The following is a 24674-nucleotide window of genomic DNA, read 5'->3' on the forward strand; positions in this document are numbered from 1 at the left end:
AGTGCTGGGCTCAGAGGCGTGAGCCACCACATCCAGCTAATTTCTGATAATGATTCTCCAAAAAGATTAACAGTAAAGGCCCCCCAAAGTGAATTATTCCTTGTCTTTGGAATTAATAAAACTGACAGGAGTTAGAAGATAATGTTCCTTCATATGTCTTGTAGAGATTATTTTTTCTCATAATTAGAATGCAAGTCAAGAAAGTTCAAAGTACACAAGCTGAAAAACCCATAAAAGTACTTTTTTGGAAGACTAATAAGGCAAGCCATAGATCCTAAAAGATAAAAAACTTAATTCTACCAAAAGCTTACCTTTGTCTCTGTCTGTCTGTCTGTATATATATAAGATTATCAACAAGGCAGAGAATCCCAAGCCTTTAGGAAAAATACTAACTGCAAGATGCTGATTATCAGAGTGTCGGATGACTCCTTTTGTACTTCTTAAAATCTGATTTGTGTTAATGTTTTTGTGTTGTGTGTGCGTGTAGCTAATCTGTTACTAAGCTTTGATGCTTTTCCCCACCTCTTCTTATTATCTTTGTATGAATGTGAGGCTACTTTTAAATTACTTATTACTGGGGCTGGGGGCTGTGGCTCACACCTGTAATCCCAGCACTTTGGGAAGCCGAGGCGGGCATATCACCTGACGTCAGGAGACCAGTCTGGCCAACATGGCAAAACCCCGTCGCTATTAAAAATACAAAAATAAGGTGGGCATGGTGGCAGGTACCTGTAATCCCACCTACTCGGGAGGCTTGAACCTGGAAGGTGGAGGTTACGGTGAGCCGAGATTGTGCCACTGCACTCCAGCCTGGGCAAGAGAGTGAAACTCCGTCTTAAAAAAATTACTTATTACTTTGCTAGATTTTGCTAGAGTAGCTATTCCAGAAAGTCGAGGGGTGCAAGAAAGATAGAGGCGCAGGACATTTTTACAGGTTTTAAAACCCAAATACTGTCACATTATCTGATCTTACAGAGGCAGGATGCTTTATCCAAATATGGGTCCTCTGCTTTTCTAAACCAAACCACATCATGAGTGGCTTCTGCTCCAGCCTGCTCACCCCACTTCCCAGGAGGCTTGCAATAAAAAAGGGTCATGTTTTTATACCTCAAAACTAAGCCTCTCATCTTTAAGAGGTGCAATTTTATACCATATCCTAAATTTTTGCCATCACAAACATTCTCAACATTCCGTATTTTAACTCTTCCCCTCTTTCCGTGTGGCTTCTGCAAGACCTCAGCTGCTTAAGGAGTCTTTACCTCTACTTGGTTGTCCAGGTATTATACCTGCCTTCTTAGTTTTAGTTAATATGAAGTGAAGTTGTGTGGGTAGGAACATGCGTGTATGTTTTGTTTTTCTTACTGCTTTTGTGTGTTCTGTGTGTTTTAAGGTTAGGGAGCAGATATTAAGTTACCCGTAACCATACCTAAAAAGTTTATATTCCTTATAAACATATAAATGAGAGGCTGTCTATAATACTAAGGAACCAGTGACTGTAACTTGGCTTCCATATAGTGTACCTACGGGGTGGAATGTGTTGGCCAGAAGATAAAAGTACATAGGGTCTCACTGGCAGATTTGTTTCTCACAAAAATTAACGAACTGACATTCTGACTTCATATGTTAGTCCCTATTGTTTGGTTAATGTGAATTAATATTCAGAATTTACTCCCAATTAAACAAATTTTCCCTTGTTTAGTTACTGAGCCTAAAAGGCCAAGGTTTTACTAGATTGATAGACCCTCCCATACTTAGGAAAGACCAAGCAATGCTCAACACGCTGCTTTGATCAGCTAAAAAACATACTAGATTAAAAAGAAATTCTGCTTCAAAAAAGAATAAATGTAATTAGTTGATAAATTATAGAATTACTCATTTAGCTCCTTTACTCACATCATTTTTTCCTTCTTCGTCATGTTGTTTATGAGCATCAACAAATATGCCATGTATTCTTTTGGGTATTTAAGCTTTCTAAATTCCACTGAGGTTTTATTGGAGATGTGGTTATGTTGATGCACACTAGAGTCTTACATATGTTTAATATGGCATGACCTCAAATTTTCCATTACCACCTTCTTCCCCTAGGAACTTAGTAAGGTCACATCCATGATACTTTACCATCTAGACACACATTATACCCCAAACTTGGCATTCTTCTCTTTATTTTAAATAGCAGCAGTAACAGCTATTAGAAACATGTCTTAAATCTTGATATTAATAATTATAACCTAATCCAAAAGCTAGAAAACATCTGGGTGACCTAATTTTTTGGGGCATTATTACTATCTCTGCTTATGGTTTTTATTATTTTTTCAGATCAATAAAGTAGTAAAAGGGACATTAAAGGCTATGTCTTCAGTTACACAACAGATTTAAAAAAATAAACAGTTAAATTAACCCACATAATGGGATTATGTGGGTTAAGCTTTCGGATGCCAGTTCCCACATCATTAAAACATACTTTTGGCAGGGTGCAGTGGCTCACGCCTGTAATCGCAGCACTTTGGGAGGCTGAGGTGGGCGGGTCACCTGAGGTCAGGAGTTTGAGACCAGCCTGACCAACATGGAGAAACCCTATCTCTACTAAAAATACAAAAAATTAGCCAGGTGTGGTGGTACATGCCTGTAATCCCAGCTACTTGGGAGGCTGAGGCAGGAGAATCACTTGAACCTGGGAGGCGGAGGTTGCAGTGAGCTGAGATCGCACCATTGCACTCCAGCCTGGGCAGTAGGAGTGGAACCCCGTCTCAAAAACCAAAAACCAAAAACCAAAAAAACCAAAAAAAAAACAACTTTTGATCTGGAAAAAGAACTAGGTTCAGAATAAACAAATACTAGATTAGCAAATCAGAAAAAAAGCACAAAAAAGGAAGTTAAGCTTGGAAGTTAAACATTATTAAAGAGGAAGAATTTTAAAAACTAAAATAAGCAATAACTATAGACAATAAGAATGTTATTACCTTCAGGTCGATATTGTGCAACAATTGTGACAGCTTGGCCAGCATTTTTCAATGCAGCTGCTGCCTGCTCATGACTAGCAGCTCTGAGGTCAACACTGTTTACCTGTAAATCAAACCAAGTCTTAATTTGGGAGAAAAGAGTCAGTTTGATTAGAAATCACAATAGTCTATTCTTTGAGTAAGCATTTATTAAAAAATTAGTTGCAATAACTTTACCACTAAAATGTTTCTTGTTCTGATTGGCCAAAAATAAATTGTGTAGTAAAACAAAATATTATCATTAAAAGGTATTTTATTTACTAAAACCACCTTGCTTAATGTCAAGTTAGTAAAACCAAAACATTTTCCCCCAGAAGGCTGGGTATCAATTCATTTAGAAATGTACCTTAATTTGAGAACCTGAAAAATCAAGTGGCATCATTTTGCACACTTTATTTTACTTGGAACTCAAGCAATGGGAGAGAGTCATTTTGCTTGTAGCATCCATTCACCTCCTGCCACATTCTCACGCCTACTGCTCAACTCAGTTCCAATTATTTTTCTTCCTGTACAAATTAAAACTTCCATTCTTTTGGTATAATAGGAAAGCTATTATTTAGAAATATTAAAATAGCTCAGATTTCAAGGACTGATTTAATTAGAATAAATGTTAATTAAATGAACCAGGAGTTATTTTTTGAATAAAGAGCCCTTCCTTAGGTGAAATAATTATCCAATTCTACCAGTAGGCACAATCCTACTCCAGAAGAAGAGGCAACTTAATTCTTATTTCTGAAAGGTTACCAATACTTTGCGTGCATATATACATATATAGTGCAAGGTACATTATCTTGAGATTGTTTCTTTTCCACAATAAGACAAACTTAAGAGGACATTCATGGAAACATTATACTTGAATGTAACAAACTTTAAATACCGAATTAAAAAAATTAAGAAGCAACAATGAATAGAATACGGCAATGTTCAGGACCTTCACTGAAAAATTTTGGAAAGGAACGATCATCATGCAATTTTTACATAAAAACTTGTTTTGTTGAGAACTAATATAAAATCTGTTAAAGATCACATATCACTTTAAAAAAATTTGACTATGAGCCCAGAAATTCTTGGGATCATAAATTTACATAAAGAACATTTTAACCATACAAAGATCTGATGTTTAATATTGTCTAAAAAGAAACCATTATGCAACTAAATTTAAATACATACCCCTTGAGGCTGGGTGTGGTGGCTCACACCTGTTATCCCAGCACTTTGGGAAGCTGAGGTGGGTGGTTCACTTGAGGCCAGGAGTTTCAGAACAGCCTGGCCAACATGGCAAACACCTGTCTCTACTAAAAATAGAAAAATTAGCTGGGCGTGGTGGTGTGTGCCTGTAGTCCCAGCTACTAAGGAGGCTGAGGCATGAGAATCACTTGAACCTGGGAGGCAGAAGTTACAGTGAGCTGAGATCACACCACTGCACTTCAGCCTGGGTGATGCAGAGAGACACTCTGTCTCAAACCACCACCACCACCACCACCACCCCCCCTCCACCCGCCTCAATGAAAACCAAGATCTAAAATCCCTAATATAAACAAATGTAACTATGCGGTTATTAGACAATATCTCCAGCTGATGATGGCCGTATAAAACTCAATACAATGTATAAACAGTTCTACTTAGTGCGTAAAGAAAATCCTCCTAATTCCTGGGAGAAAAAATCAGGCAAGAAATATAAAGAAAGAGATTTTCACAGATTATTGTAGAAAAGATTAAAAATGTTAATGAATTATTTCTGTGCACCAAACTCTTTTAAGAGCATAATTTGTTGAACGAAACTACATATTAAAGACTTTCCAGACTATCACTGAACATTTCAATTGAAGATACATTATTAAGGATATTTTAGAAGAAATTCCAGTACTGAGAGATATATTTGTATAAATAGCCTTAGAATCACTTTTTTCTTTTACACCAACATTTTTAAAAATGGAGAAATAATTCGCATACCATAGAATTCACATTTTTAAAGCATATAGTTTAGTGGTTTTTAGTATATTCGCAAAGCTGTTCAAGCATCATTACCACCTAATTCCAAAATATTTTCATCACCCCAAAAAGAAACTCTATATCCACTGACAGTCACTCCTGTGTCTCCTCTCCACCCCTGGCAACTACGAATCTACTTTCTGACCATACTGTGTATATACCTATTCTGTATATTTCAAATAAACGGGATATATAATATGTAGCCATCTGCACTTGGCTTCTTTCACTTATTTTCCAGGTTCATCCTTGGAGCATGTATCAGTACTTCATTCCTTATTACGGCTAAATAATGCGCCACTAAAATCCATTAAAAATGGATATACTGGCCGGGCGCGGCGGCTCATGCCTGTAATCCCAGCACTTTGGGAGGCCAAGGCAGGCTGATCACGAGGTCAGGAGATCGAGACCATCTTGGCTAACACGGTGAAACCCTGTCTCTACTAAAAACACAAAAAAATTAGCTGGGCGTGCTGGCGGGCACCTATAGTCCCCAGCTACTTGGGAGGCTGAGGCAGGAGAATGGCGTGAAGCTGGGAGGCGGAGCTTGCAGTGAGCAGAGATTGTGCCACTGCACTCCAGCCTGGGCGACAGAGCAAGACTCTGTCTCAAAAAAACAAAACAAACAAACAAAAAACAAAAACAAAGGATATACCACTTTTGTTGATCCACGTCCTTAAATTTATACTTATTTTATTTTTTGATACTATTGTAAATGAATGTCTTGTCTATCCTGCAAATTTACTGAACTCGTTTATTAGCTTGACGGTCTGTTGTTGTATTTCTTAAGATTTTTTCTATACAAGATTATGTCATCTGCAAACAGAAATAGTTTTCTTGCTTTTTATTCTGGTAGCCTTTTTTTTTTTTTTTTTAAATCTTGCCTAATTTCTAGAACCTCCAGGACAATGTTGAATCGAAGTAGGAAGAGCAGATACCGTTGTCTTGTTCTTGATTTTAGAAGGAAAGCTTTCAGTCTCTCACCATTTAGTATGATGTCAGCTATAGGGTTTCCAGAGATACCCTTTATCAGGCTGAAGTTCCCTTTTATTCCTAGTCTATTCGGTGTTCTTATCATGAAAAGCTGTCGGTTTATGACAATTGCTTTTTCTGTGTCTACTGAGATATCATGTGCTTTATGTCCTTTATTAAGATGGTGTCTTACTTTGATTGGTTTTTCTATGTTGAACTAACCATGCATTCCTTGGATAAATTCCATTTGGTTATGGTACATCATCCTTGTTCATGTTGTTGGATCCAGCTTATTTTGTTGATTTTTACATCTATATTCATATGGGATATTGGTTTGTAATTTTTTCTTCTTGTGATGTCTTTGGTTTGGTATAAGGATAATACTGGCCACATAGAATGAGCTGGAAAGCACTCCTAATGCTTATTCCTTTTTGGGGAAGAGTTTGTGAATGATTGGTGTTAATTCTTTAAATGTGTGGCAGAATGTACCAGTGCAGCCATCTGGTCCTGGGATTTCTGTGTTTTGTTAGTTTTTGATTACTAATTCAATTTCCTTACTTGTTTTAAATCTATTAAAATTTTCTATTTCTTCTTGAGTTAGTTTTAATAGTTTATGTCTTCCTAGAAATGTATTGGTAATTAGAGTATATAACTATAAAATATATATCATCTATGACTATATAATGATATATTATAAATGTCTTTTGCCTTTAGTAATAATGTTTTTCTTCAAGTGTCCTTTGATATTAGTCGTATTAGTACAGCCCCAGTAGGTAGGTGTCTTTTGGTTACTTTTTGTGTAATGCATCTTCTCCACCCATTTACTTTCAACCTTTTTGTGTCTTTGAGTCTAAAGTGTCTCTCTTGTAGACCCTGTATAGTTGGATTGTTTTCTAACCTAATCTATCAATATCTTTGGCCTTTTAACTGGAGTGCTTAATCCATTTATATTTAATATAATTACTGATAATGTAGAATTTACTTAATTTGGCTATTCTATGTCTTTTCTTTCTCTATTCCTCAATTACTGCATTATTTTTGTATTAAATAGATATTTCCTAGTGTACCATTTTAATTCCCATGTCATTAATTTTACTACATATATTTGTTAGTCATTTTCTTAGTGGTTATCTTGGATTACAAGTAAAAATTTAAAGCCAGATGTGGTGGTTCTCGACTGTAATCCCAGTGACTCAGGTGGCTCAGGCAAAAGGACTGAAGCAGGAGCATCACTTGAGTACAACACTTTGAGGGCTGGCTGGGCAACACAGTGAGACCCCTGTCTCAGAAAAAATAAAGAAAAAAATTTAGCCAGGTGTAGTGGTGCATACCTGCAGCCCAGCTACTCGGGTGGCTGGGGCAGGAGGATTGCCTCAGTGAGTAAGTTTGAGGCTGCAGTGAGCTATGACTGTGCTACTGCACTCCAGCCTGGGTGACACAGTGAGATGCTACCCCTAAAAATAAATAAGTAAACAAACAAACATTCTATAAGAACCTAGTTTCTTTACCCCCCTTGTGGTGTTGTCATATTAATTTTACGTTTATACAATGTGTGTACATCAAATTTGTAATTATTGCTTTATTCAGTTGTTTTTAAAATCAGGTTGGAGAAAAAAAGAGTTGCATATAAAACAATACCCTTATGTTGTTTTATATTTACCTGAGTAGTTGCCTTTACTTAGGCTCTTTATTTCTTCATGTGGATTTGAGTTACTCTCTAGTTTCCTTTCATTTTAGTCTGAAGGATTCTCTTTATTATTTCCTATAGGGCAGGTTTTTGAGAGATGGAACTCCTTCAGCTTTTGTTTATCTGGCAATGTCCTGATTTCTTCATTTTCAAAAGATAGTTTTGCTGGATATAGAGTTCTAGTCAACAAAGTTTTTTTCTTTTCAGAATTTTGAATATGTTATTTCACTGCTTTCTGACCTCCACGGTTTCTGATGAGGAATCAGCTATTAACCTCATTGAGGATCCCTTACACGTGGTGAGTCATTTCTTTTTGCTACTTTCAATATTCTGCCTTCGGCTTTAGACAGTTTGATTGTAATGTGTTTATGCTGTAGATTTCTTTAAATTAATTCAACTTGGAGTTCACTGAGGTTCTTGGATTAATGGTTTTAATCAAGTTTTAGAAGTTTTTGGGCGAGTATTCAAATATTCTTTCTTCCTTTTTCTCTCTTTCCCATCTTTCACATACTCCCATTATGGTGGTAAATTTGATAGTATCCCATAGGTCTCTGAAGCTGTTAATTTTTCTTCATTCTTTCTTTTTTTGTTATTGTTCAGTTCTTCAGCATCAAAATCTCAATTGACCCATCTTCAAGTTTGCTGATTCTTTCTTCTGCCAGCTCAAATCTGCTGTTGACCTTGTCTAGAGAATTTTTCATTTAAGTTACTGTACTTTTCAACTCCAGAATTTCTATTTGGTTCTTACATACAATTTATAACTACTGATATTTTTTACTTGGTGAGATACTGTTCCTTTACTTCCATTTCAGTCTATAGGATGGTTTTCTTTTATTCCTTGAATATATTTAAAATACCTGGTTTAATGTCTTTGTCTAGCATGTTCAATGTCTGACCTTCCCTAGGAACAATATCCATTGATTGCGTTTTTCTCCTGTATATGGGCCATATTTTTCTTTCCGCTTGCCTCAAAATTTTATGATGAAAAATAGGCATTTAAAATAAATATAATACGGCAACTCTGGACAGCAGAACCGTCCTCTTATCTAGGCTTGTCACTGCTGTCTTAATGTTATAAAGTCTGTATTCTTTGTTGTGTGTGGCCACTGAAGTCTCTGTCTGGTTAGCTTAGTGGTTAATGACTGAATAGATACTTCCTTAAATACCTGAAACTTATAAATCTTCCACTCTTTTCCAAGGGCTATATGTGCATTTTGGGGCCCACCTTTAACACTCAGATAAGCAGTTAACAACTGCCTTAAATCGCTTGCACAGAGGCTCATGATCAGGTAGAGGTGAGAGTTTAAGGCCTTTTCTAGTCTTTCCTGAGCATGCGTACAGCCCTGAACATGTGTGTGGCCTTCTGGTTCCAAGGATACACGGAGGTTTTCAAAGGCCTTATGAAGAATTCACTCCTCCAATTTTCCTTTTAAGTTTTTTGATCGGTCTACTATTCCCTAGTGCTTTTAGGGCATTTCCCTAGAGAAGTTCAGTAAGCATTAAAATTTTAAGGTTACTGATGCATATTGCTAAACATAATTCTGTATTTAACTGCACTCGCATTAGGGTGAGCTACTTCCCTGGACTAGCTGAGACTTCCAGTTTTAGAATCAAGACCAAAGAGTTTCCAGACATGGGGCATTCAGTTCTAAAACCATGAATGTTCTGGGTGAACTAGGTTGAGTTGGTTGGTCTCACACACTTTAGCACTGTGTCAATGACCTATCTAAAGTGGTTCCAAATGGACAATTTAAAAACGTCTATTACTGAACTCTAGGCTAAACGAAAATTTATTTTGACACAAAGTGTGAAGTGAGGCTCTAAGCTAATTTTATTTCCCTAAATAACTAGGTAATATGTTCAACAATATGAATCTTTTAAGTCCATTCCCTACCACTAACTTTTCCTTATCATACTGTAACTTAAATTACAGTATATTTTACAATGAAATGTAGAAATTTGAACAGCTCAGCTGAAAGGATTTTGCTCACTGTATAAATCATGAAACCAATACCCCAAACCAGACATGTATCTTTTCCATTGATGTTCAACTGTGCACTTCGATAGTCAGTCCCAATCACTGGCAACCACTTTCTGACTTAGAGCACCACAAGTCAGTGTCACCTGCTCATGACTATCATGTAACTGGAATTATACAGTATGTATTTTTGTTATCTGTTTTGCTCAACATACTCGTTTTGTGTTTCAGTAGTTGCTCCTTTTAATTGCTGAGTAGTATTATATTGTGTAAACATACCACAATTTAGCAATTTTCCTGTTGATGGAAACTTGGGTCATTTCAAGATCTAGATTATTATGAAAAAGGCTGTTAAAGTGTTTTTTTTGATGTATGCTTCCATTTGTCCTGGGTAAAACCTGGGTAATAAGATTAGATGTATTAGTTTAACTTCTGAAAAACCTTCCCAAAAGTTCTTGTAGTGGTATACCACTTCACACGTCCACTAGTAGTGAATGAGGGTTGCAGCTGCTCCACATCCTCATCGATGAATGCTGTTATTTTTTTTCTTTTGTTGTTCAACTAAGTGGGATATAGTATTTCATTACGACTTCAAGAATACCTATTTTTATCTAGGCATAATCAATCTTTTTTAGTGTATAGTTAAGTTTTGGCAAATGTGAATTTCGTGCAGCCACCCACAATCAAATTATAGAACAATTACATCACTCTTATCCAAATCCCTACAAACCTCTTCATTCATTGTGGTTTGTGCACTTCTCTGATGCCTAATGTTAAGCACCTTTTCATGTGCTTACCGGCCATTCACGTATCTTTTGTGATGTATCTGCTCAAGTCTTTGGTGCATTTTTAATTGGGTTACTCATCTTTTTATTGTTGATTTGTAGGAGATACTTATATATTCTGGATACAAGTAGTATGTCATGTATGTGCTGAGAATGTTTTTTACCACTGTGTGGCTTGCCTATTTGGTTTTTTTCTTTCTTTTTTTTTTGAGACAGGGTCTTGCTCTGTTGCCCAGGCTGGAGTGCAGTGGTGGGATCAAACCTCACTCACTGTAGCTTCAAACACCTAAGCTCAAGTGATCCTCCTGCCTTAGCCTCCCAAGTAGCTGGGACTACAAGTGCCCACTATGTCTGGCTAATTAAAAAAAAATTTGTTTTTTTAAAGATGGGGTCTTGCAATATTGATCAGGCTGGTCTCAAACGCCTGGCCTCAGGCCATCCACCTGCCTCAGCCTCCTGAGTTACTGAGATTATAAGTAAGAGTCACGTCACCCAACGTATTTGGTTTCTTAATGTCATCTTCTTTATGGTTAGTGTTTTATGCATTTTGTCCAAGGAACTGTTACCTACTCTAGGCCTGCAAACATAGTCTCAGATATGTTCTTCTAGGAAGATTATGGTTCTGAGTTTTATATTTAGATCTATAATCCATCTAGAATTAAATTTTATGTCTGGAGTAATACTGGTTTAGGGTTATAATTTTATACACAGATATCTAGGTATTATAGCACCATTTGTTAAAAAGATTTTCCCTTCTCTACTGAACTGACTTGGTGGCCCTCTGGCACTATTTAAGAAATTTGTCTAATCTGTATTTACTATGATTTTCTTGTATGTTTTCTTTTAGAAGTTTAGTTCTATGGTCCATTTCAAGTTAATTTTTCTATACAACATGAAGAAATGAGATTCTTCTTCTTTTCCTTGTGCCTACTTGCTCTATCAATTAAAGAAGAGGCCATTTAAATCTCCAAATGTGACCGCAGATTTGTCCATTTCCTTCCTTAGTTCTGATAATTTATACTTCAGGTATTCTGAAAGTATTACTATGTATGTCTTCTTGATGAAATGACACTTTTATCTTTCTCGCTGCTTTTATAATTATGAAATCTATGTACAATAACATTATTTGTCTTAAATTCTATTTTGTCTCATATTAAGACAGTAGCTTTAGTATGCTATTTGCACGGTGTACCTTCTTTCACTCTTTTACTTACAACCCATGAGCCTTTATAAAGTAAATTTCTGATAAACAGTATATAGTTTGGTCTTGCTTTTTTGAACCAAGCTGACAATTTCTGTATCTTAAAATCGTAGCTTTTAAGATTACATAGAGATAAGAAAATTTAAGCTGCTATAGTTTCAGATTAGATATAGATAAGATATAGTTAAGATACAGTTATATGTAAGATACAGATAAGATGTAGTTTCAGATTAGATATAGGTAAGAAAATTTAAGCTGCTATAGTTTCAGCTTCTTGGGAGGCTCAGGCAGGAATATCGTTTGAGCCCAAAAGTTTGAGGCTGTAATAGTGCTCTATGATTGTGCCTGTGAATAGCCACTGTACTCCAGCCTAGGCAATGCACTGAAGCCCTGTCTCTTAAAAAATAAAAGAAAGAAAAAATAAAAGAAAATTTATAAACTTGAATTACAAGGAGACAGAGTTGTAAATATGAAATTGGGGTTAAAAGACATGAAAAACAGATTAACATCCACTCATAGGAGTTTAGGGACAGAGTACACACAACATGGGAAAGGCAAAATTTGAAAAGACAATGGCTAAGTCTCCAGAATTGATGAAAGGCACGACTCCTCTGATTCAGTAAGCATAATGAATCCCAAACACAATAAATAATATGCTAGACATAGACAAAGTTTCACATTTTAGTGAAACTGCAGCACATCAAAGACAAAGCTTCTTACAAGCAGCCAGCAAACCCCCACAGATCACCTACGAACAAGACAGAGTAGACTTTTTTCATTAAATAGAAACAACACACCAGACAACATAAAACAGTATCTTCAAAATACTGAGAGGTAACAGCTATCAACCTGTAATTCTAGATTGAACTAACTTTTAAAGTGAAATAAAATAAAGATACTTGCAGATAAAGTCTAGAATATTTACGATTAAGGAACCATTGCTGAAAGCACAAATCAAGGGCTTGCACACTAAGGTGCATTTAGATATTTGAAGGGCATTTTTGCTTTTTACAATGACTAGGGAGTTTTACTAGCATGTAGCATGTATATGAAAGCTTTTAAAAATGAGAAATTTTCAGCTGGGTGCAGTGGCTCACGCCTGTAGTCCCAGCACTTTGGGAGGCCGAGGTGGGGGGATCACTTGGTCAGGAGATCGAGACCATCCTGGCTAACACAGTAAAACCTTGTCTCTACTAAAAATACAAAAAAATTAGCCAGGCGTGGTGGAGGGCGCCTGTAGTCCCAGCTACTAGGGAAGCTGAGGCAGAAGAATGGCATGAACCTGGGAGGCGGAGCTTGCAGTGAGCCGAGATGGCGCCACTGCACTCCAGCCAGGGCGACAGAGCAAGACTCCGTCTCAAGGCAAAAAAAAAAAAAAAAAAAAAAAAGGAAATTTTCTATGAAGAGCAAGACAGTCCTATACAACAAATAACTGTACAATCCAAATGCTGTTAGTGGTCCACTGAGAAACACAGAAGAAGGAAGATACAAGATGGGATGGTAAACAAAAATTGTATGACCTGTGGATTAACTTTTAATAAACAAAAATAAAAATTACAATTTATGGGTATAAACATGAAACAGAAGTAAAGTACCAGAAATGGCATGATTAGAATTAAAGTTTCCCAAAGTCTGTGTGTCACAGTAGAACTATAGGTAAGTTTTAGACAAAAATTGTGTATGGGTAACAACATAAGCACACAAATTGAAAGTAAGAAGAGGAGAAAAGATGACACAAATATCAAGCCAAAAAAAAAATCAGCCACATTAATATCAGAAAATATAGATTCTAGGGCAAAACCACTATTATCAATCAAGATGTTCAGTACATAATAACAATTATAAAACTATGTGTACCTAATAACACAATTTCAAAAGACATACTAAAAAAAGCTAATGCTATGAGGGCCAACTGTTGAACCCATGTTTGGGTAGCTTTGAAAAAATCGTATTTGATAGCTTTAAAAACCTCAACAGCTCAAGAAGACAGATCAAGAAGGTAACAGACTAAAGTATAAAGAAGTACACAAGTAACAAGCTTGAGTTAACAGACACATAGCAAACTTTCCAGTCAATAAATAGAGAACACATAATTTCTTCAAGCACATTTATAAAAACTGACCCCTTAGAAGAGTCAAATATAAAAAGAAAACCTATTATACAATATGTTCTCTGATACTACAATTCTACAATTAAGCTGTAAAATGATAAGAAGATAACCAAGATATCCCCATTACTTTAGGATATAAAAAAACAGAAGACCTTGCTTTAAAAATAGGTCCAGTGAAAATAATAAAAATGTGATCTTGACTAACATGTCTTACCGATATAATACGATCTCCTTTTCTGAGCTCTCCACTTAGATCAGCAGGTCCTCCGGCTAAGATAAAGGAAATAAATATTCCTTCTCCATCTTCTCCTCCTACAATGTTGAAACCAAGGCCCGTTGAGCCACGATGAAGAACAACTTTTCTAGGTTCCCTAAAAATTAAAAACAATTGAGTATCTTGGAAATTTTATATAAAACCTGACATTCTATCAGTGAGAACTACCTACTGATAATTTTTATGTTATCAAACTACAAAGAAAGCTAGATAAAATATAAATGGTTTTTCTAAAACTATGGGATAAAGAGATTCTAAGCCTATGAATCAAAGGAAAAAATCTAATTTTATATAAAAGCAAAAAACATGTGTTATATAAAACAGAAATGAAACCAAAACAGAAAAAAAAAAACGTGGAAATTTAAAAATATTATAAGAGCTTGTCAGGAAATACACATGCTCATGAAAAGCTGATGTTGCACACACTTCATTGCCTTCAAAGCAATCACTGCCCCTACTTAGATGTTTAAAAGGCAGCTATCCTTTTGTCTTAGAGAAGGTAGGCCCTTTCTCCAGTCTCAAAGGGATGAACCATAACCAACCTAAACGAGTTATTGCAATCCCGTGCCCCTTTGCTAAGGTTAGAGTATAACCCCATTCTAACCTCTGGTAAATGAAGGGAAATTTTATTGTCATTTTCTAGAGACAGACAAACCTTATCAAGGACAAAGCATCTTTGCTACCTTCCTTTCCTCAAACAAACAAAACAAAACAAACAAAACCCCACACAACTGAATAATACAATCCCTTTACTGGTTTGGACATATTATAATCAGGAAGGTGAAACCAAGAGTATACCAAAGACACCATAGGCCTTAGGTTGCTATACCAACCTTGGAATTGCCCATCTTCAGGCTTTTTATATGAAATAATTACAACCTATCTGCAGGGGCACAGGTAGGTTTTATCATATGGTGATGTTTTATTTCCTATATTAGATGGTGAATTCCAGGTTTACTGTTCCTATTATGCTTTTTTTTTTTTTTTTTTTTTTTTGAGACGGAGTCTCGCTCTGTCGCCCAGGCTGGAGTGCAGTGGCACAATCTCGGCTCACTGCAAGCTCCACCTCCCGGGTTCACGCCATTCTCCTGCCTCAGCCTCTCCGAGTAGCTGGGACTACAGGCGCCCGCCACCTCGCCTGGCTAATTTTTTGTATTTTTAGTAGAGATGGGGTTTCACTGTGGTCTCGATCTCCTGACCTCGTGATCCACCCGCCTCGGCCTCCCAAAGTGCTGGGATTACAAGCGTGAGCCACCTATTATGCTTTAAAATATGTATGAATTAGAATTTTATATTAGGAAATTATACTTGATTAAAAAATACTCAGCTGAAATTCAACAGTATTTCCAGGGGAAAATACACTCTGATTTTCAAATAATGTAAGCACATGAAAAGGTGCTCAACATCATCAGTCACTAGGGAAAGAGATATAAAAATAATGAGATACTTCAGTTCTACTAGGATGGCTATTAAAAAAGCCACAAAACAAAAAGTAACAAGTGTTGATGAGGATGTAAAGAAATTGCAACTCATACTTTACTGATGAGAATATAAAACAGTGCAGGCACTACGAAAAACAGTTTGGTGGTTCCTCAAAAAGCTAACATAGAATTACCATATGACCCAGCAGTTCCACCCTTAGGTGTATATACCCCAAGTAACTGAAAGCAGTGATTTGGACAGATACTTGCATGTCAGTGTTTATTACAGAATTGCTCACAATAACCAAAAGGTGAAAATAACTCAAGTGCCCATCATTAGATGAATAAACAAAATGTGGCATATATGTATAATAGAACAGTATTGTCATAAAAACAAATGAAATTCTGATACATGCTAACAAATGAGTGTATCTTGACAACGTAAGTGAAATAGGCCAGTCACAAAAGGACAAATATTATATGGTTCCACTTATATAAACTATCCAGAATAGGCAAATTCACAGAGACAAAAAGTAGATTAAAGGTTATCAGGGGCTGGGAAGACAGCCTTCCCTCCTGGAAGGGAGAATTACTGCTTAATGGTCACAGAGTTTGTCTGAAGTAATGAAAAGGTTTTGGAAATAGTGATGGGTTCACAAAATTGTGAATGCAATTAACACTACTAAATTGTACACTTAAAAACAGTTAAAATGTCAAATTTTGTTATATATTATTTTGCCACAATTTTTAAAAACTGATGTAATATACCATAAATTGTATACTTTAAACAGGTGAAATTTATGATATGTTGAATCATATCTCAATAAAGCTGTTAAAAAAATAAACTTTAGAACCAAAATGTAGGTATGTTGTGATTTTTTTTTTTTTTTTTTTTACTTTTTTGTTATTGGTAACATCTGAAAGACTGCTTAAGGTCAAATTGTGAAGAACTTGTAATGTTGGAAAGATTTTATACTTCATTATTACAAAGTAGTGTGATTATCAAAAGGGAGTGGTTAATACCTCAAAGTCCAATGCAATATTCTAGACGAGATTCAAGTGAAGAAGCATGAGAAACAGTAATCAAGGTGCAAATATAACTTTTTTTTAGTTTGTAAAATATGCAAAGAGATTAAAGACTAGATAAGCCATTCACTATTATAGTTTCCCTCTTTACCGCCTTAAATAGGCACTATTAGAAAGTAATAAAAATAAACGGCAATGAAAGGTCATTCTAGAAGCACTGAAGACTAGCAGCCTTGGATATTCCTACCACAAACAAGTAAAAACACTATTCTTTCTGCTAATTTTCATCCCAAACACAATTACTGATAACCTATTAAGTTTCCAACACTGCTAATTCTTTATGAAAGAAAAGAAAAGAGACAAACACTCCTATCTGTCCTTAAGATCACTGCCTAGAATCAGGAGTCTGAGAAGTAAAAAATAATAATAATGCTAACAATAATGTAATCAGGAAACGTTAAGAACAGACATTACTTGGTACACAGTTTAAGCTGAATCTATAATATAAAAGACGTGTACAAATTATAAAGCAAACTCTACAGTGTCTTATTACTATATTGAATAATATGAAAAAGATCTACAATGCTTTTTCAACAATTTTTTTCTACCTCATTAGAATTCTTTGGGATTAAGAAGACAGTTAATCTATAAATTTCAGTCCAGTTAGTAATTTTAGATGAAAGTAAATTTTGTGTGTCAGAATATCAAGGATATATAGCAAACAAACAAACGAACAAACCAACCAACCCACCCACCAGCCAGGCAAAGGGGCTCACGCCTGTAATCTTAGTACCTAGGGAGGCAGATATGGGAGGATAGCTTGAGTCTATGAGTTCGAGGATGCAGTGATTTAGTTCATACCACTGCACTCCAACCTGGGCAACAGAGTAAGACCCTGCTGCTAAAACCAAACCAAACCACCACTTACTGAATTCTGAACACAAATCAAGTAACTACCATATTTTTATGGTATATATTAGATAAGGAACATATAAAATGTTACTTTAAAATATACATAAGAATTTTCTTAACTTAGTTTTACTAAGCTAATTCCTAAGGACAATTTACCAAGCCTCAAAGAAAAGCAGTATTAATTTTAAAAAAGGAGCAGTATTTGTAAAAATAAAACGTATATATTTCAGGCTCTTCAATGAATCCTCCTAAGGAAAAAATTAACCTTTAAGCTCATTAACTGTCAATAAAATTTTTTAGTCCTAAAAATTGTGGCTATCTTACATGGCTGATTAAAATTCAATTTAATAGTTGATTTTATGTAAGAAGGATAAATGTTAACTTCCTTACCTTGTAATTTCATCATCTCCAAGTACTGCTTTAGAAACTGGTGAGTATCTGGCTGGTGATGCTGGTGTCTGGCCCAAGAAGGAAGATGGGCTAACATGGTTATCAACAGGCTGAGAAGAAGCTTCAAAATAAAGAAAGTGAAAAATACTTCAAAAACGAAACAAGGCAATCAGTATTCCATTTATGAGTGATTAATGTGTAATTTATATTCACTCCTTTGTATATCAGAATTTGGTAGAGAAGATTTATTCATCAGCCAAAAAACTGGACATTATGTTGCCCAGGTTAGTCTCAAATTCCTGTCCTGAAGTGATACTCCCACCTCAGCCTCCCAAAGTGCTGGGATTACAGGCATAAGCCACCACACCCAGATTACTATTTTAAAGAATTATATACAGTCCAAATTTGATGGTGAATAATAAAAATCAGAGGCTTTCCAATAAGTGCAAAAAGATTATGTCCTTATACTAGCTCAGATCTGTCAACCTAATTTACATCTTTTCTTTTAAATTCACCCATAGAAGAATAAAAACCTGGTAAAAAGCAAAAACGAAAAATAAGCAAAAACCGTCGTCCAGGCGTAGTGGCTCACGCCTGTAATCCCAGCACTTTGGGAGGCCGAGGGAGGCGGATCACCTGAGGTCAGGAGTTCGAGACCAGCCTGGCCAACATGGTGAAATCCCATCTCTACCAAAAAAATACAAAAATTAGCCAGACGTGGTGGCGTAGCCTGTAATCCCACTTACTCGGGAGGCTGAGGTGGGAGAACCACTTGAACCTGGGAGGTGGAGGCTGCAGTGAGCCGGGATCATACCATCATAAGAGAGAAAAATCTTCTCAATAAGTAATTGGATGAAATTCAATACCTACAAGATAAAAACTCCCCATAAACCAGGAATAAAGGTTAACTTTCTTAATACAAAAAGGGTAGCTACAGAAGACCTGCTGGTAACACCATATACAATGGTGAAATACTGTTTCCCCCAGTTTGTGAACAAGACAGTGATCTCTATTATCACCATTTCTGTCCAACACTGAACTGGAGGTCTTACCAATGCATCAGACAAGAAAAAAGAAAATGAACAGTATAAAGATAGGAAAGAAGGAGGTAAAATTCATTGTTCACAGATGACATGGTTATACACGTAGACAATCTGAAAGATCTATAAAACCTAACATTAACGAATTTAGCAAGATTGTTGACTAAGCAATTAATATACAAAACAGATATTTCCTATATATCAGTTAAAATTAGAAACATTTAAAAAGTAGTACATTTATAATAGCATGAAAAACATCAAATACCTAGGACTAAATCTAACATATAAAACCTCTACTATACAACACTGCAGAGAGAATGTTAAGAAGGACTTCAATAAAAGAAGAGATACTCATATTAATGGACTGATTAAGAAACTCAACTTAATTCTTCCTAAACTGATCCGTAATGTTTTTGATCCTAAAATTAAAAAGGAAATTTAAAGACCCAACATAATCTTGAACAGAAACAAAATTAAGATTTACTTTACATCAACATTTCTTATAAAATTATGATAATTAAGAGACTGCAGGTGGCACAAAGGTAAATAGTTCAATGAAACAGAAGAGCCTAGAAATAGGTTCATACATATGTGGTCACTTAAAAGAAAAGCACCAATGCAATTCAGTGGCAGAAACGGTCTTTCAATAAATGGTGCTGGATCAATTATATATCTGCATATTAAAAAATCTCTCATTACATGCAAAAATTAGATCAAAATGGATCGGACCTAAATGTGAAAGGCAAAATAATAAAGCTCCTAGAAGTCCCTTATGACCCAAGCATAGGAAAAATTTCAACGGGTCACTAAAAGCAGTATCTTAATAGAAAAGACTGATAAGGAAGTAAAAAATTTGTCCATCAAAAAGTACCATTTTTTTTGAGGGGAAAAAGGAAAACAAACTCAGTGAAGACATCTGCAATAGATATAACTGATTAGAGTTATTTCTCAAATACATAAATCCTTTAAATCAATAATAAAACCAACAGAAAAAGGTAAAAACATTTGAACAGACATTGCATTGAACAAGAGTCAAAGCAATAAGCACAAGCAAAAATGCTGAAAATAATTAATCATCAGGAACACCCAGCAACAAATGAATAAATAATCATCAATAAATCATGAGATAACTTTATACATATCCATACTATTCATAATTAAAAAGATGGATAATACCAAGGGTTGGTGAGGGTGTAGAAAAACTGGGGTCTTAATTGTCTCCTATACTGCTGAAATTGTTTAGCAGTATCAGCTGGAGACTAAACATATGCCTACTCTGTAACACAGCAATCTCACTCCATGAGAAATGAGTGCTTACGTCTGACAAGGATGTGCAAAAATATCCACAGCAGCTATACTCATAAAAGATCAAAACTGTAAGTGACTCAACAGTAAAATGAAAAAAATTGTTGTACACTTATACAATGGAATAATACATAGCAATTTTAAAAAGCCACGTGACTGATCATTAAGCTAAACTCCTAAAATTGGTACCCTTACCGAATATATGTTTTAATTCAATTAAAAATTAAATAAAGAGTGCATGTGTCTTTATAGCAGCATGATTTATAGTCCTTTGGGTATATACCCAGTAATGGGATGGCTGGGTCAAATGGTATTTCTAGTTCGAGATCCCTGAGGAATCGCCACACTGACTTCCACAATGGTTGAACTAGTTTACAGTCCCACCAACAGTGTAAAAGTGTTCCTATTTCTCCACATCCTCTCCAGCACCTGTTGTTTCCTGCTTTTTTAATGATGGCCATTCTAACTGGTGTGAGATGGTATTTCACTGTGGTTTTGATTTGCATTTCTCTGATGGCCAGTGATGATGAGCATTTCTTCATGTGTTTTTTGGCTGCATAAATGTCTTCTTTTGAGAAGTGTCTGTTCATGTCCTTTGCCCACTTTTTGAACACGTATGTTTACTGCGGCACTATTCACAATAGCAAAGACTTGGAACCAACCTAAATGTCCAACAACAATAGACTGGATTAAGAAAATGTGGCACATATACACCATGGAATACTATGCAGCCATAAAAAATGATGAGTTCGTGTCCTTTGTAGGGACATGGATGAAACTGGAAAACATCATTCTCAGTAAACTATCGCAAGGACAAAAAACCAAACACCGCATGTTCTCACTCATAGGTGGGAATTGAACAATGAGAACTCATGGACACAGGAAGGGGAATATCACACTCCGGGGACTGTTGTGGGGTGGGGGGAGGGGGGAGGGACAGCATTAGGAGATATACCTAATGCTAAATGACGAGTTAATGGGTGCAGGAAATCAACATGGCACATGGATACATATGTAACAAACCTGCACATTGTGCACATGTACCCTAAAACCTAAAGTATAATAAAAAAAAAAAATTAAAGAGGTCAGGTGCAGTGGCACACATCTGTAATCCCAACACTTTGGGGGTGCTGAGGCAGGATCACTTGAGGTTAGGAGCTTAGGCAACATAGTGAGACCCCATCTCTACAATTTTAAAAATTAGCTGGGCATGATATCGTACACACTTGGGAGGCTGATGTGGGAGGATTGCTTGAGCCCAGGAATTCAAGGCTACAATGAACTACGATCGTGTCACTACACTGCAGCCTGCGCAACTGAGTGAGATCCTGTTTCAAATAAAAGAATATTTTTATAGACTTTCTCCATTTCTTTACTGGGTATGTTTTTTTATTTTTTTTTTCTTACAGAGTCTTGCTTTGTTGCCCGGGCTGGAGTACAGTGGTGCGATCTCAGTTCACTGCAACCTCCACCTCCTGGGTTCAAGCAATTCTCCTGCCTCAGCCTCCCGAGTAGCAGGGACTTTAGGCACTTGCCCCCGTGCCTGGGTAATTTTTTGTAGTTTTAGTAGAGACGGGGTTTCACTGGGTTAGCCAGGATGGTCTTGATCTCCTGACCTCATGATCCACCCACCTTGGCCTCCCAAAGTGCTGGGATTATAGGCGTGAGCCACCGTGCCTGGCCTCTTTTTTCTTTCAAGAGATAGGTCTCATTATGTTGCCCAGGCTGGAGTGCAGCGGCTAGACACAGGTGCAGTAATAGTGCACTATACTCCCCAAACTCCTGGGTTCAAACAACCCTCCTGCCTCAGCCTCCCAAGTAACTGGGACCACAGGCATGCACCATTTTGCCTGGCTTTTTTCCTTTCTGATGTGAAGAAGTCTTAACATGGTAGGAAAATCAGCTCTTAGTGATATTAAGTAGAGAAAAGGAGCAGTGTTAGAGAGGTATCTTAAGATTGTAGGAAGATCCCTCCTATTTCCTTAAGATAAGGAGTATGTAAACATGTTCGTGTGCTGATGGTAATGATCCAGTAGACAGAGGATTTGATTATGCAAGAGAGAGAGAGGATAGCTGCAAGAACAAGATTCTCTGCAGACAAGAAATAGTGACATTGAGTATACAAACGGAAGACCTGGTTTTCAACAGGAACAATGACAACGACTCCCATTAAAACACAAGTGAAAGTGGAGTTTTGGGGTAAAAATACAGTTACATAGGTATATCTGAAAGTGGAAAAATAGGGAAATTCTCTTCTGGGTGCTTATATGAAATATGAAGTGAGATCATCAGTTATGGCTGAATAGTAGATGGCAAGTGAAGGTTTGAGGGGAGAGAAAAATTCTTAAGAGTGGGAGAGTGAGTTAGGGAAATGTAGGACTGCAGGCAAGAGTAAGGCACCACCTATGATTTATGGCCATACGTAAAAAGCACAATTTTGTGCTCTTCTCCATGGTTCTGCTTTTTAGGAACCATAAATGAAATAGCAGAGTTTGGCTGTACCAGTGTTGGGGGATTCTGCTGTAAGAAGGAGGAGGCAAAGGACTTGAAGATGTGCAATGAAGTGAACATGATAAACCATGGAATCTAAGCTAATACAAACAGAAAAACTGAGACAAGGGGCAACAAAATAATAATGTCAAATGACTGAAGGTCAAAATGAGATTGAATTGCTAGAATAGAGGTAAATGAACTGAGGGTTGTAGTCACAGAATGGGATGATTAAATTGATATTTTAGAGGTGATGAAAGTTAATAATTATAGACAATAAAATCTAAAGTATTACCTTGGAAGCAAGTAACTGAGTTGAAGTGGAGGGCAGGATAGTCAGAAAGAGATGAAGAAACCAAAAAGTCAGGGTGTTGGATGAATCATTAGTGTGGTTTTTGGACATGACCACGAATGACAGCATGAATAATAGTGGCAAATGACAATGGGCCTTCGCACTAAAGTCTTCAGTGACTAAAGCCAGATTGATGAGGAGAATACAATATCACCACAGTCAGGGATAGATAGTAAGCTGAATAGCCTGACAGCAGGGTGATAGTGATGGCTTCAGAAGAACTGATAAGCAAAAATTACTTATGTAAAAAAATTTTAAACACAAGTGCTTTTTAAAAAACACAGATAAATTGTTTATGAATTGCATATGCAGAAGCGTACAACAAAACCCACATCTACAGTTGCCTAAGAAGGGAAGAGACTGGAAGCAAAACATTATGATCAAGTTGAAACTGCAAGGTGAACTTCAGCTTTTTCATAATGCTTTATTAGTTCAATAACAAATGGGGGAAAAAGTAACATAATCGGCTGGGCTCGGTGGCTCATGCCTATAATCCCAGGACTTTGGGAGGCCGAGGTGGGCGGATCATCTGAGGCCGGGAGTTCGAGACCAGCCTGACCAAACATGGAGAAACCCCGTCTCTACTAAAAATACAAAATTAGCAGGGCGTGGTGGCGCATGCCTGTAATCTCAGCTACTGAGGCAAGAGAATGGCTTGAACCCGGGGGGCAGAGGTTATGGTGATCCAAGATCGCACCACTGCACTCCAGCCTGGGCAACAAGAGCGAGCCTCCGTCTCAAAAAAAAAAAAAAAAAAAAAAAAAAGGCAACATAATGATGATCAGGGCACTAATACTCAATTTGTGGAACAACTGTCACAATGTGCACGTGGTTATTGGATAGGCAGCATTTAAAATAAGATACCTGAATTGATGAATAAAATGGCTTATTATTTAAAAAATACACAAAGCCTTTATATAAAGTTTATGTGCAAGAGGAAGTATATGTAAGAATTTCAAATAAGTAGCAAGGTTCTCTTCTTTGACACAAAAGAACACCATCCCTGTACATCAGACAGGTTAAATACTATTAAGGAAAAATTCAGTTATACTTGAGCAATTAATACATCAATGAGCAGATAATAATGAAGATACATTTCTGGAGGGCAGTATGTAGATTTCAAAATGTAATGTTTTTAACTGATAATGATTAGTAATATAATTAATCTTGACAGTTCTAAAATTGGAAACACTGTTACTTTAAAAATCACCAATATTTCTAAAATTCTACAATTTAAAAAAGGAGCACTCAAAAGCAGGTTACACCCAGTACATTTAAGATCTTTATTATTTACGGGTTCTTCAAACATTAACTCAATGCAAAGAACAAATACAGCTTTCATTTTTCCACCAACACAAACACATTAAAAAATATACTTAAATCTCAGCTTATATATTAAAAAAACTGAATATAAAATGGCCAGGTGCGGTGGCTCGCACCTGTAATCCCAGCACTTTGGGAGGCCAAGGCAGGTGGATCACCTGAGGCCAGGAGTTTGAGACCAGCCTGGCCAACATGGCGAAACCCTGTCTCTACTAAAAATACAAAAACTAGCCAGTTATGGTGTCGCATGCCTGTAATCCCAGCTACTAGGGGGACTGAGGCAGGAGGATCGCTTGAACCTGGGAGGCGGAGGTTGCAGTGAGCTGAGATTGCGCCACTGCACTCCAGCCTGGGCAATAGAAAAAAAAAAAAAAAAAAAAAATACATATGTGTGTATATATATATATAAAATAAAATAAG

At 36.5% G+C, this 24674-nt stretch overlaps 1 protein-coding gene across 5 annotated transcripts in view; it reads right to left on the reverse strand.

Annotated features, from left to right (window-relative positions):
* Positions 1-24674, reverse strand: part of DLG1 (discs large MAGUK scaffold protein 1) — a 97103-nt gene that overhangs the window by 63871 nt on the left and 8558 nt on the right. For all 5 annotated transcript variants that reach the window (XM_032171968.2, XM_058427073.1, XM_032171966.2 and 2 more), the window contains exons 3-5: positions 17745-17865; positions 13936-14092; positions 2961-3063 (exon numbers count right to left, since the gene is read on the reverse strand). In XM_032171968.2, the coding sequence (XP_032027859.1) occupies positions 2961-3063; positions 13936-14092; positions 17745-17865 (381 nt within the window). The remainder of the gene's footprint in view (positions 1-2960; positions 3064-13935; positions 14093-17744; positions 17866-24674) is intronic.

This window comes from Hylobates moloch, unplaced genomic scaffold, assembly GCF_009828535.3.
Source record: "Hylobates moloch isolate HMO894 unplaced genomic scaffold, HMol_V3 SCAFFOLD_13, whole genome shotgun sequence".
NCBI classification, from domain to species: Eukaryota; Metazoa; Chordata; class Mammalia; order Primates; family Hylobatidae; genus Hylobates; species Hylobates moloch.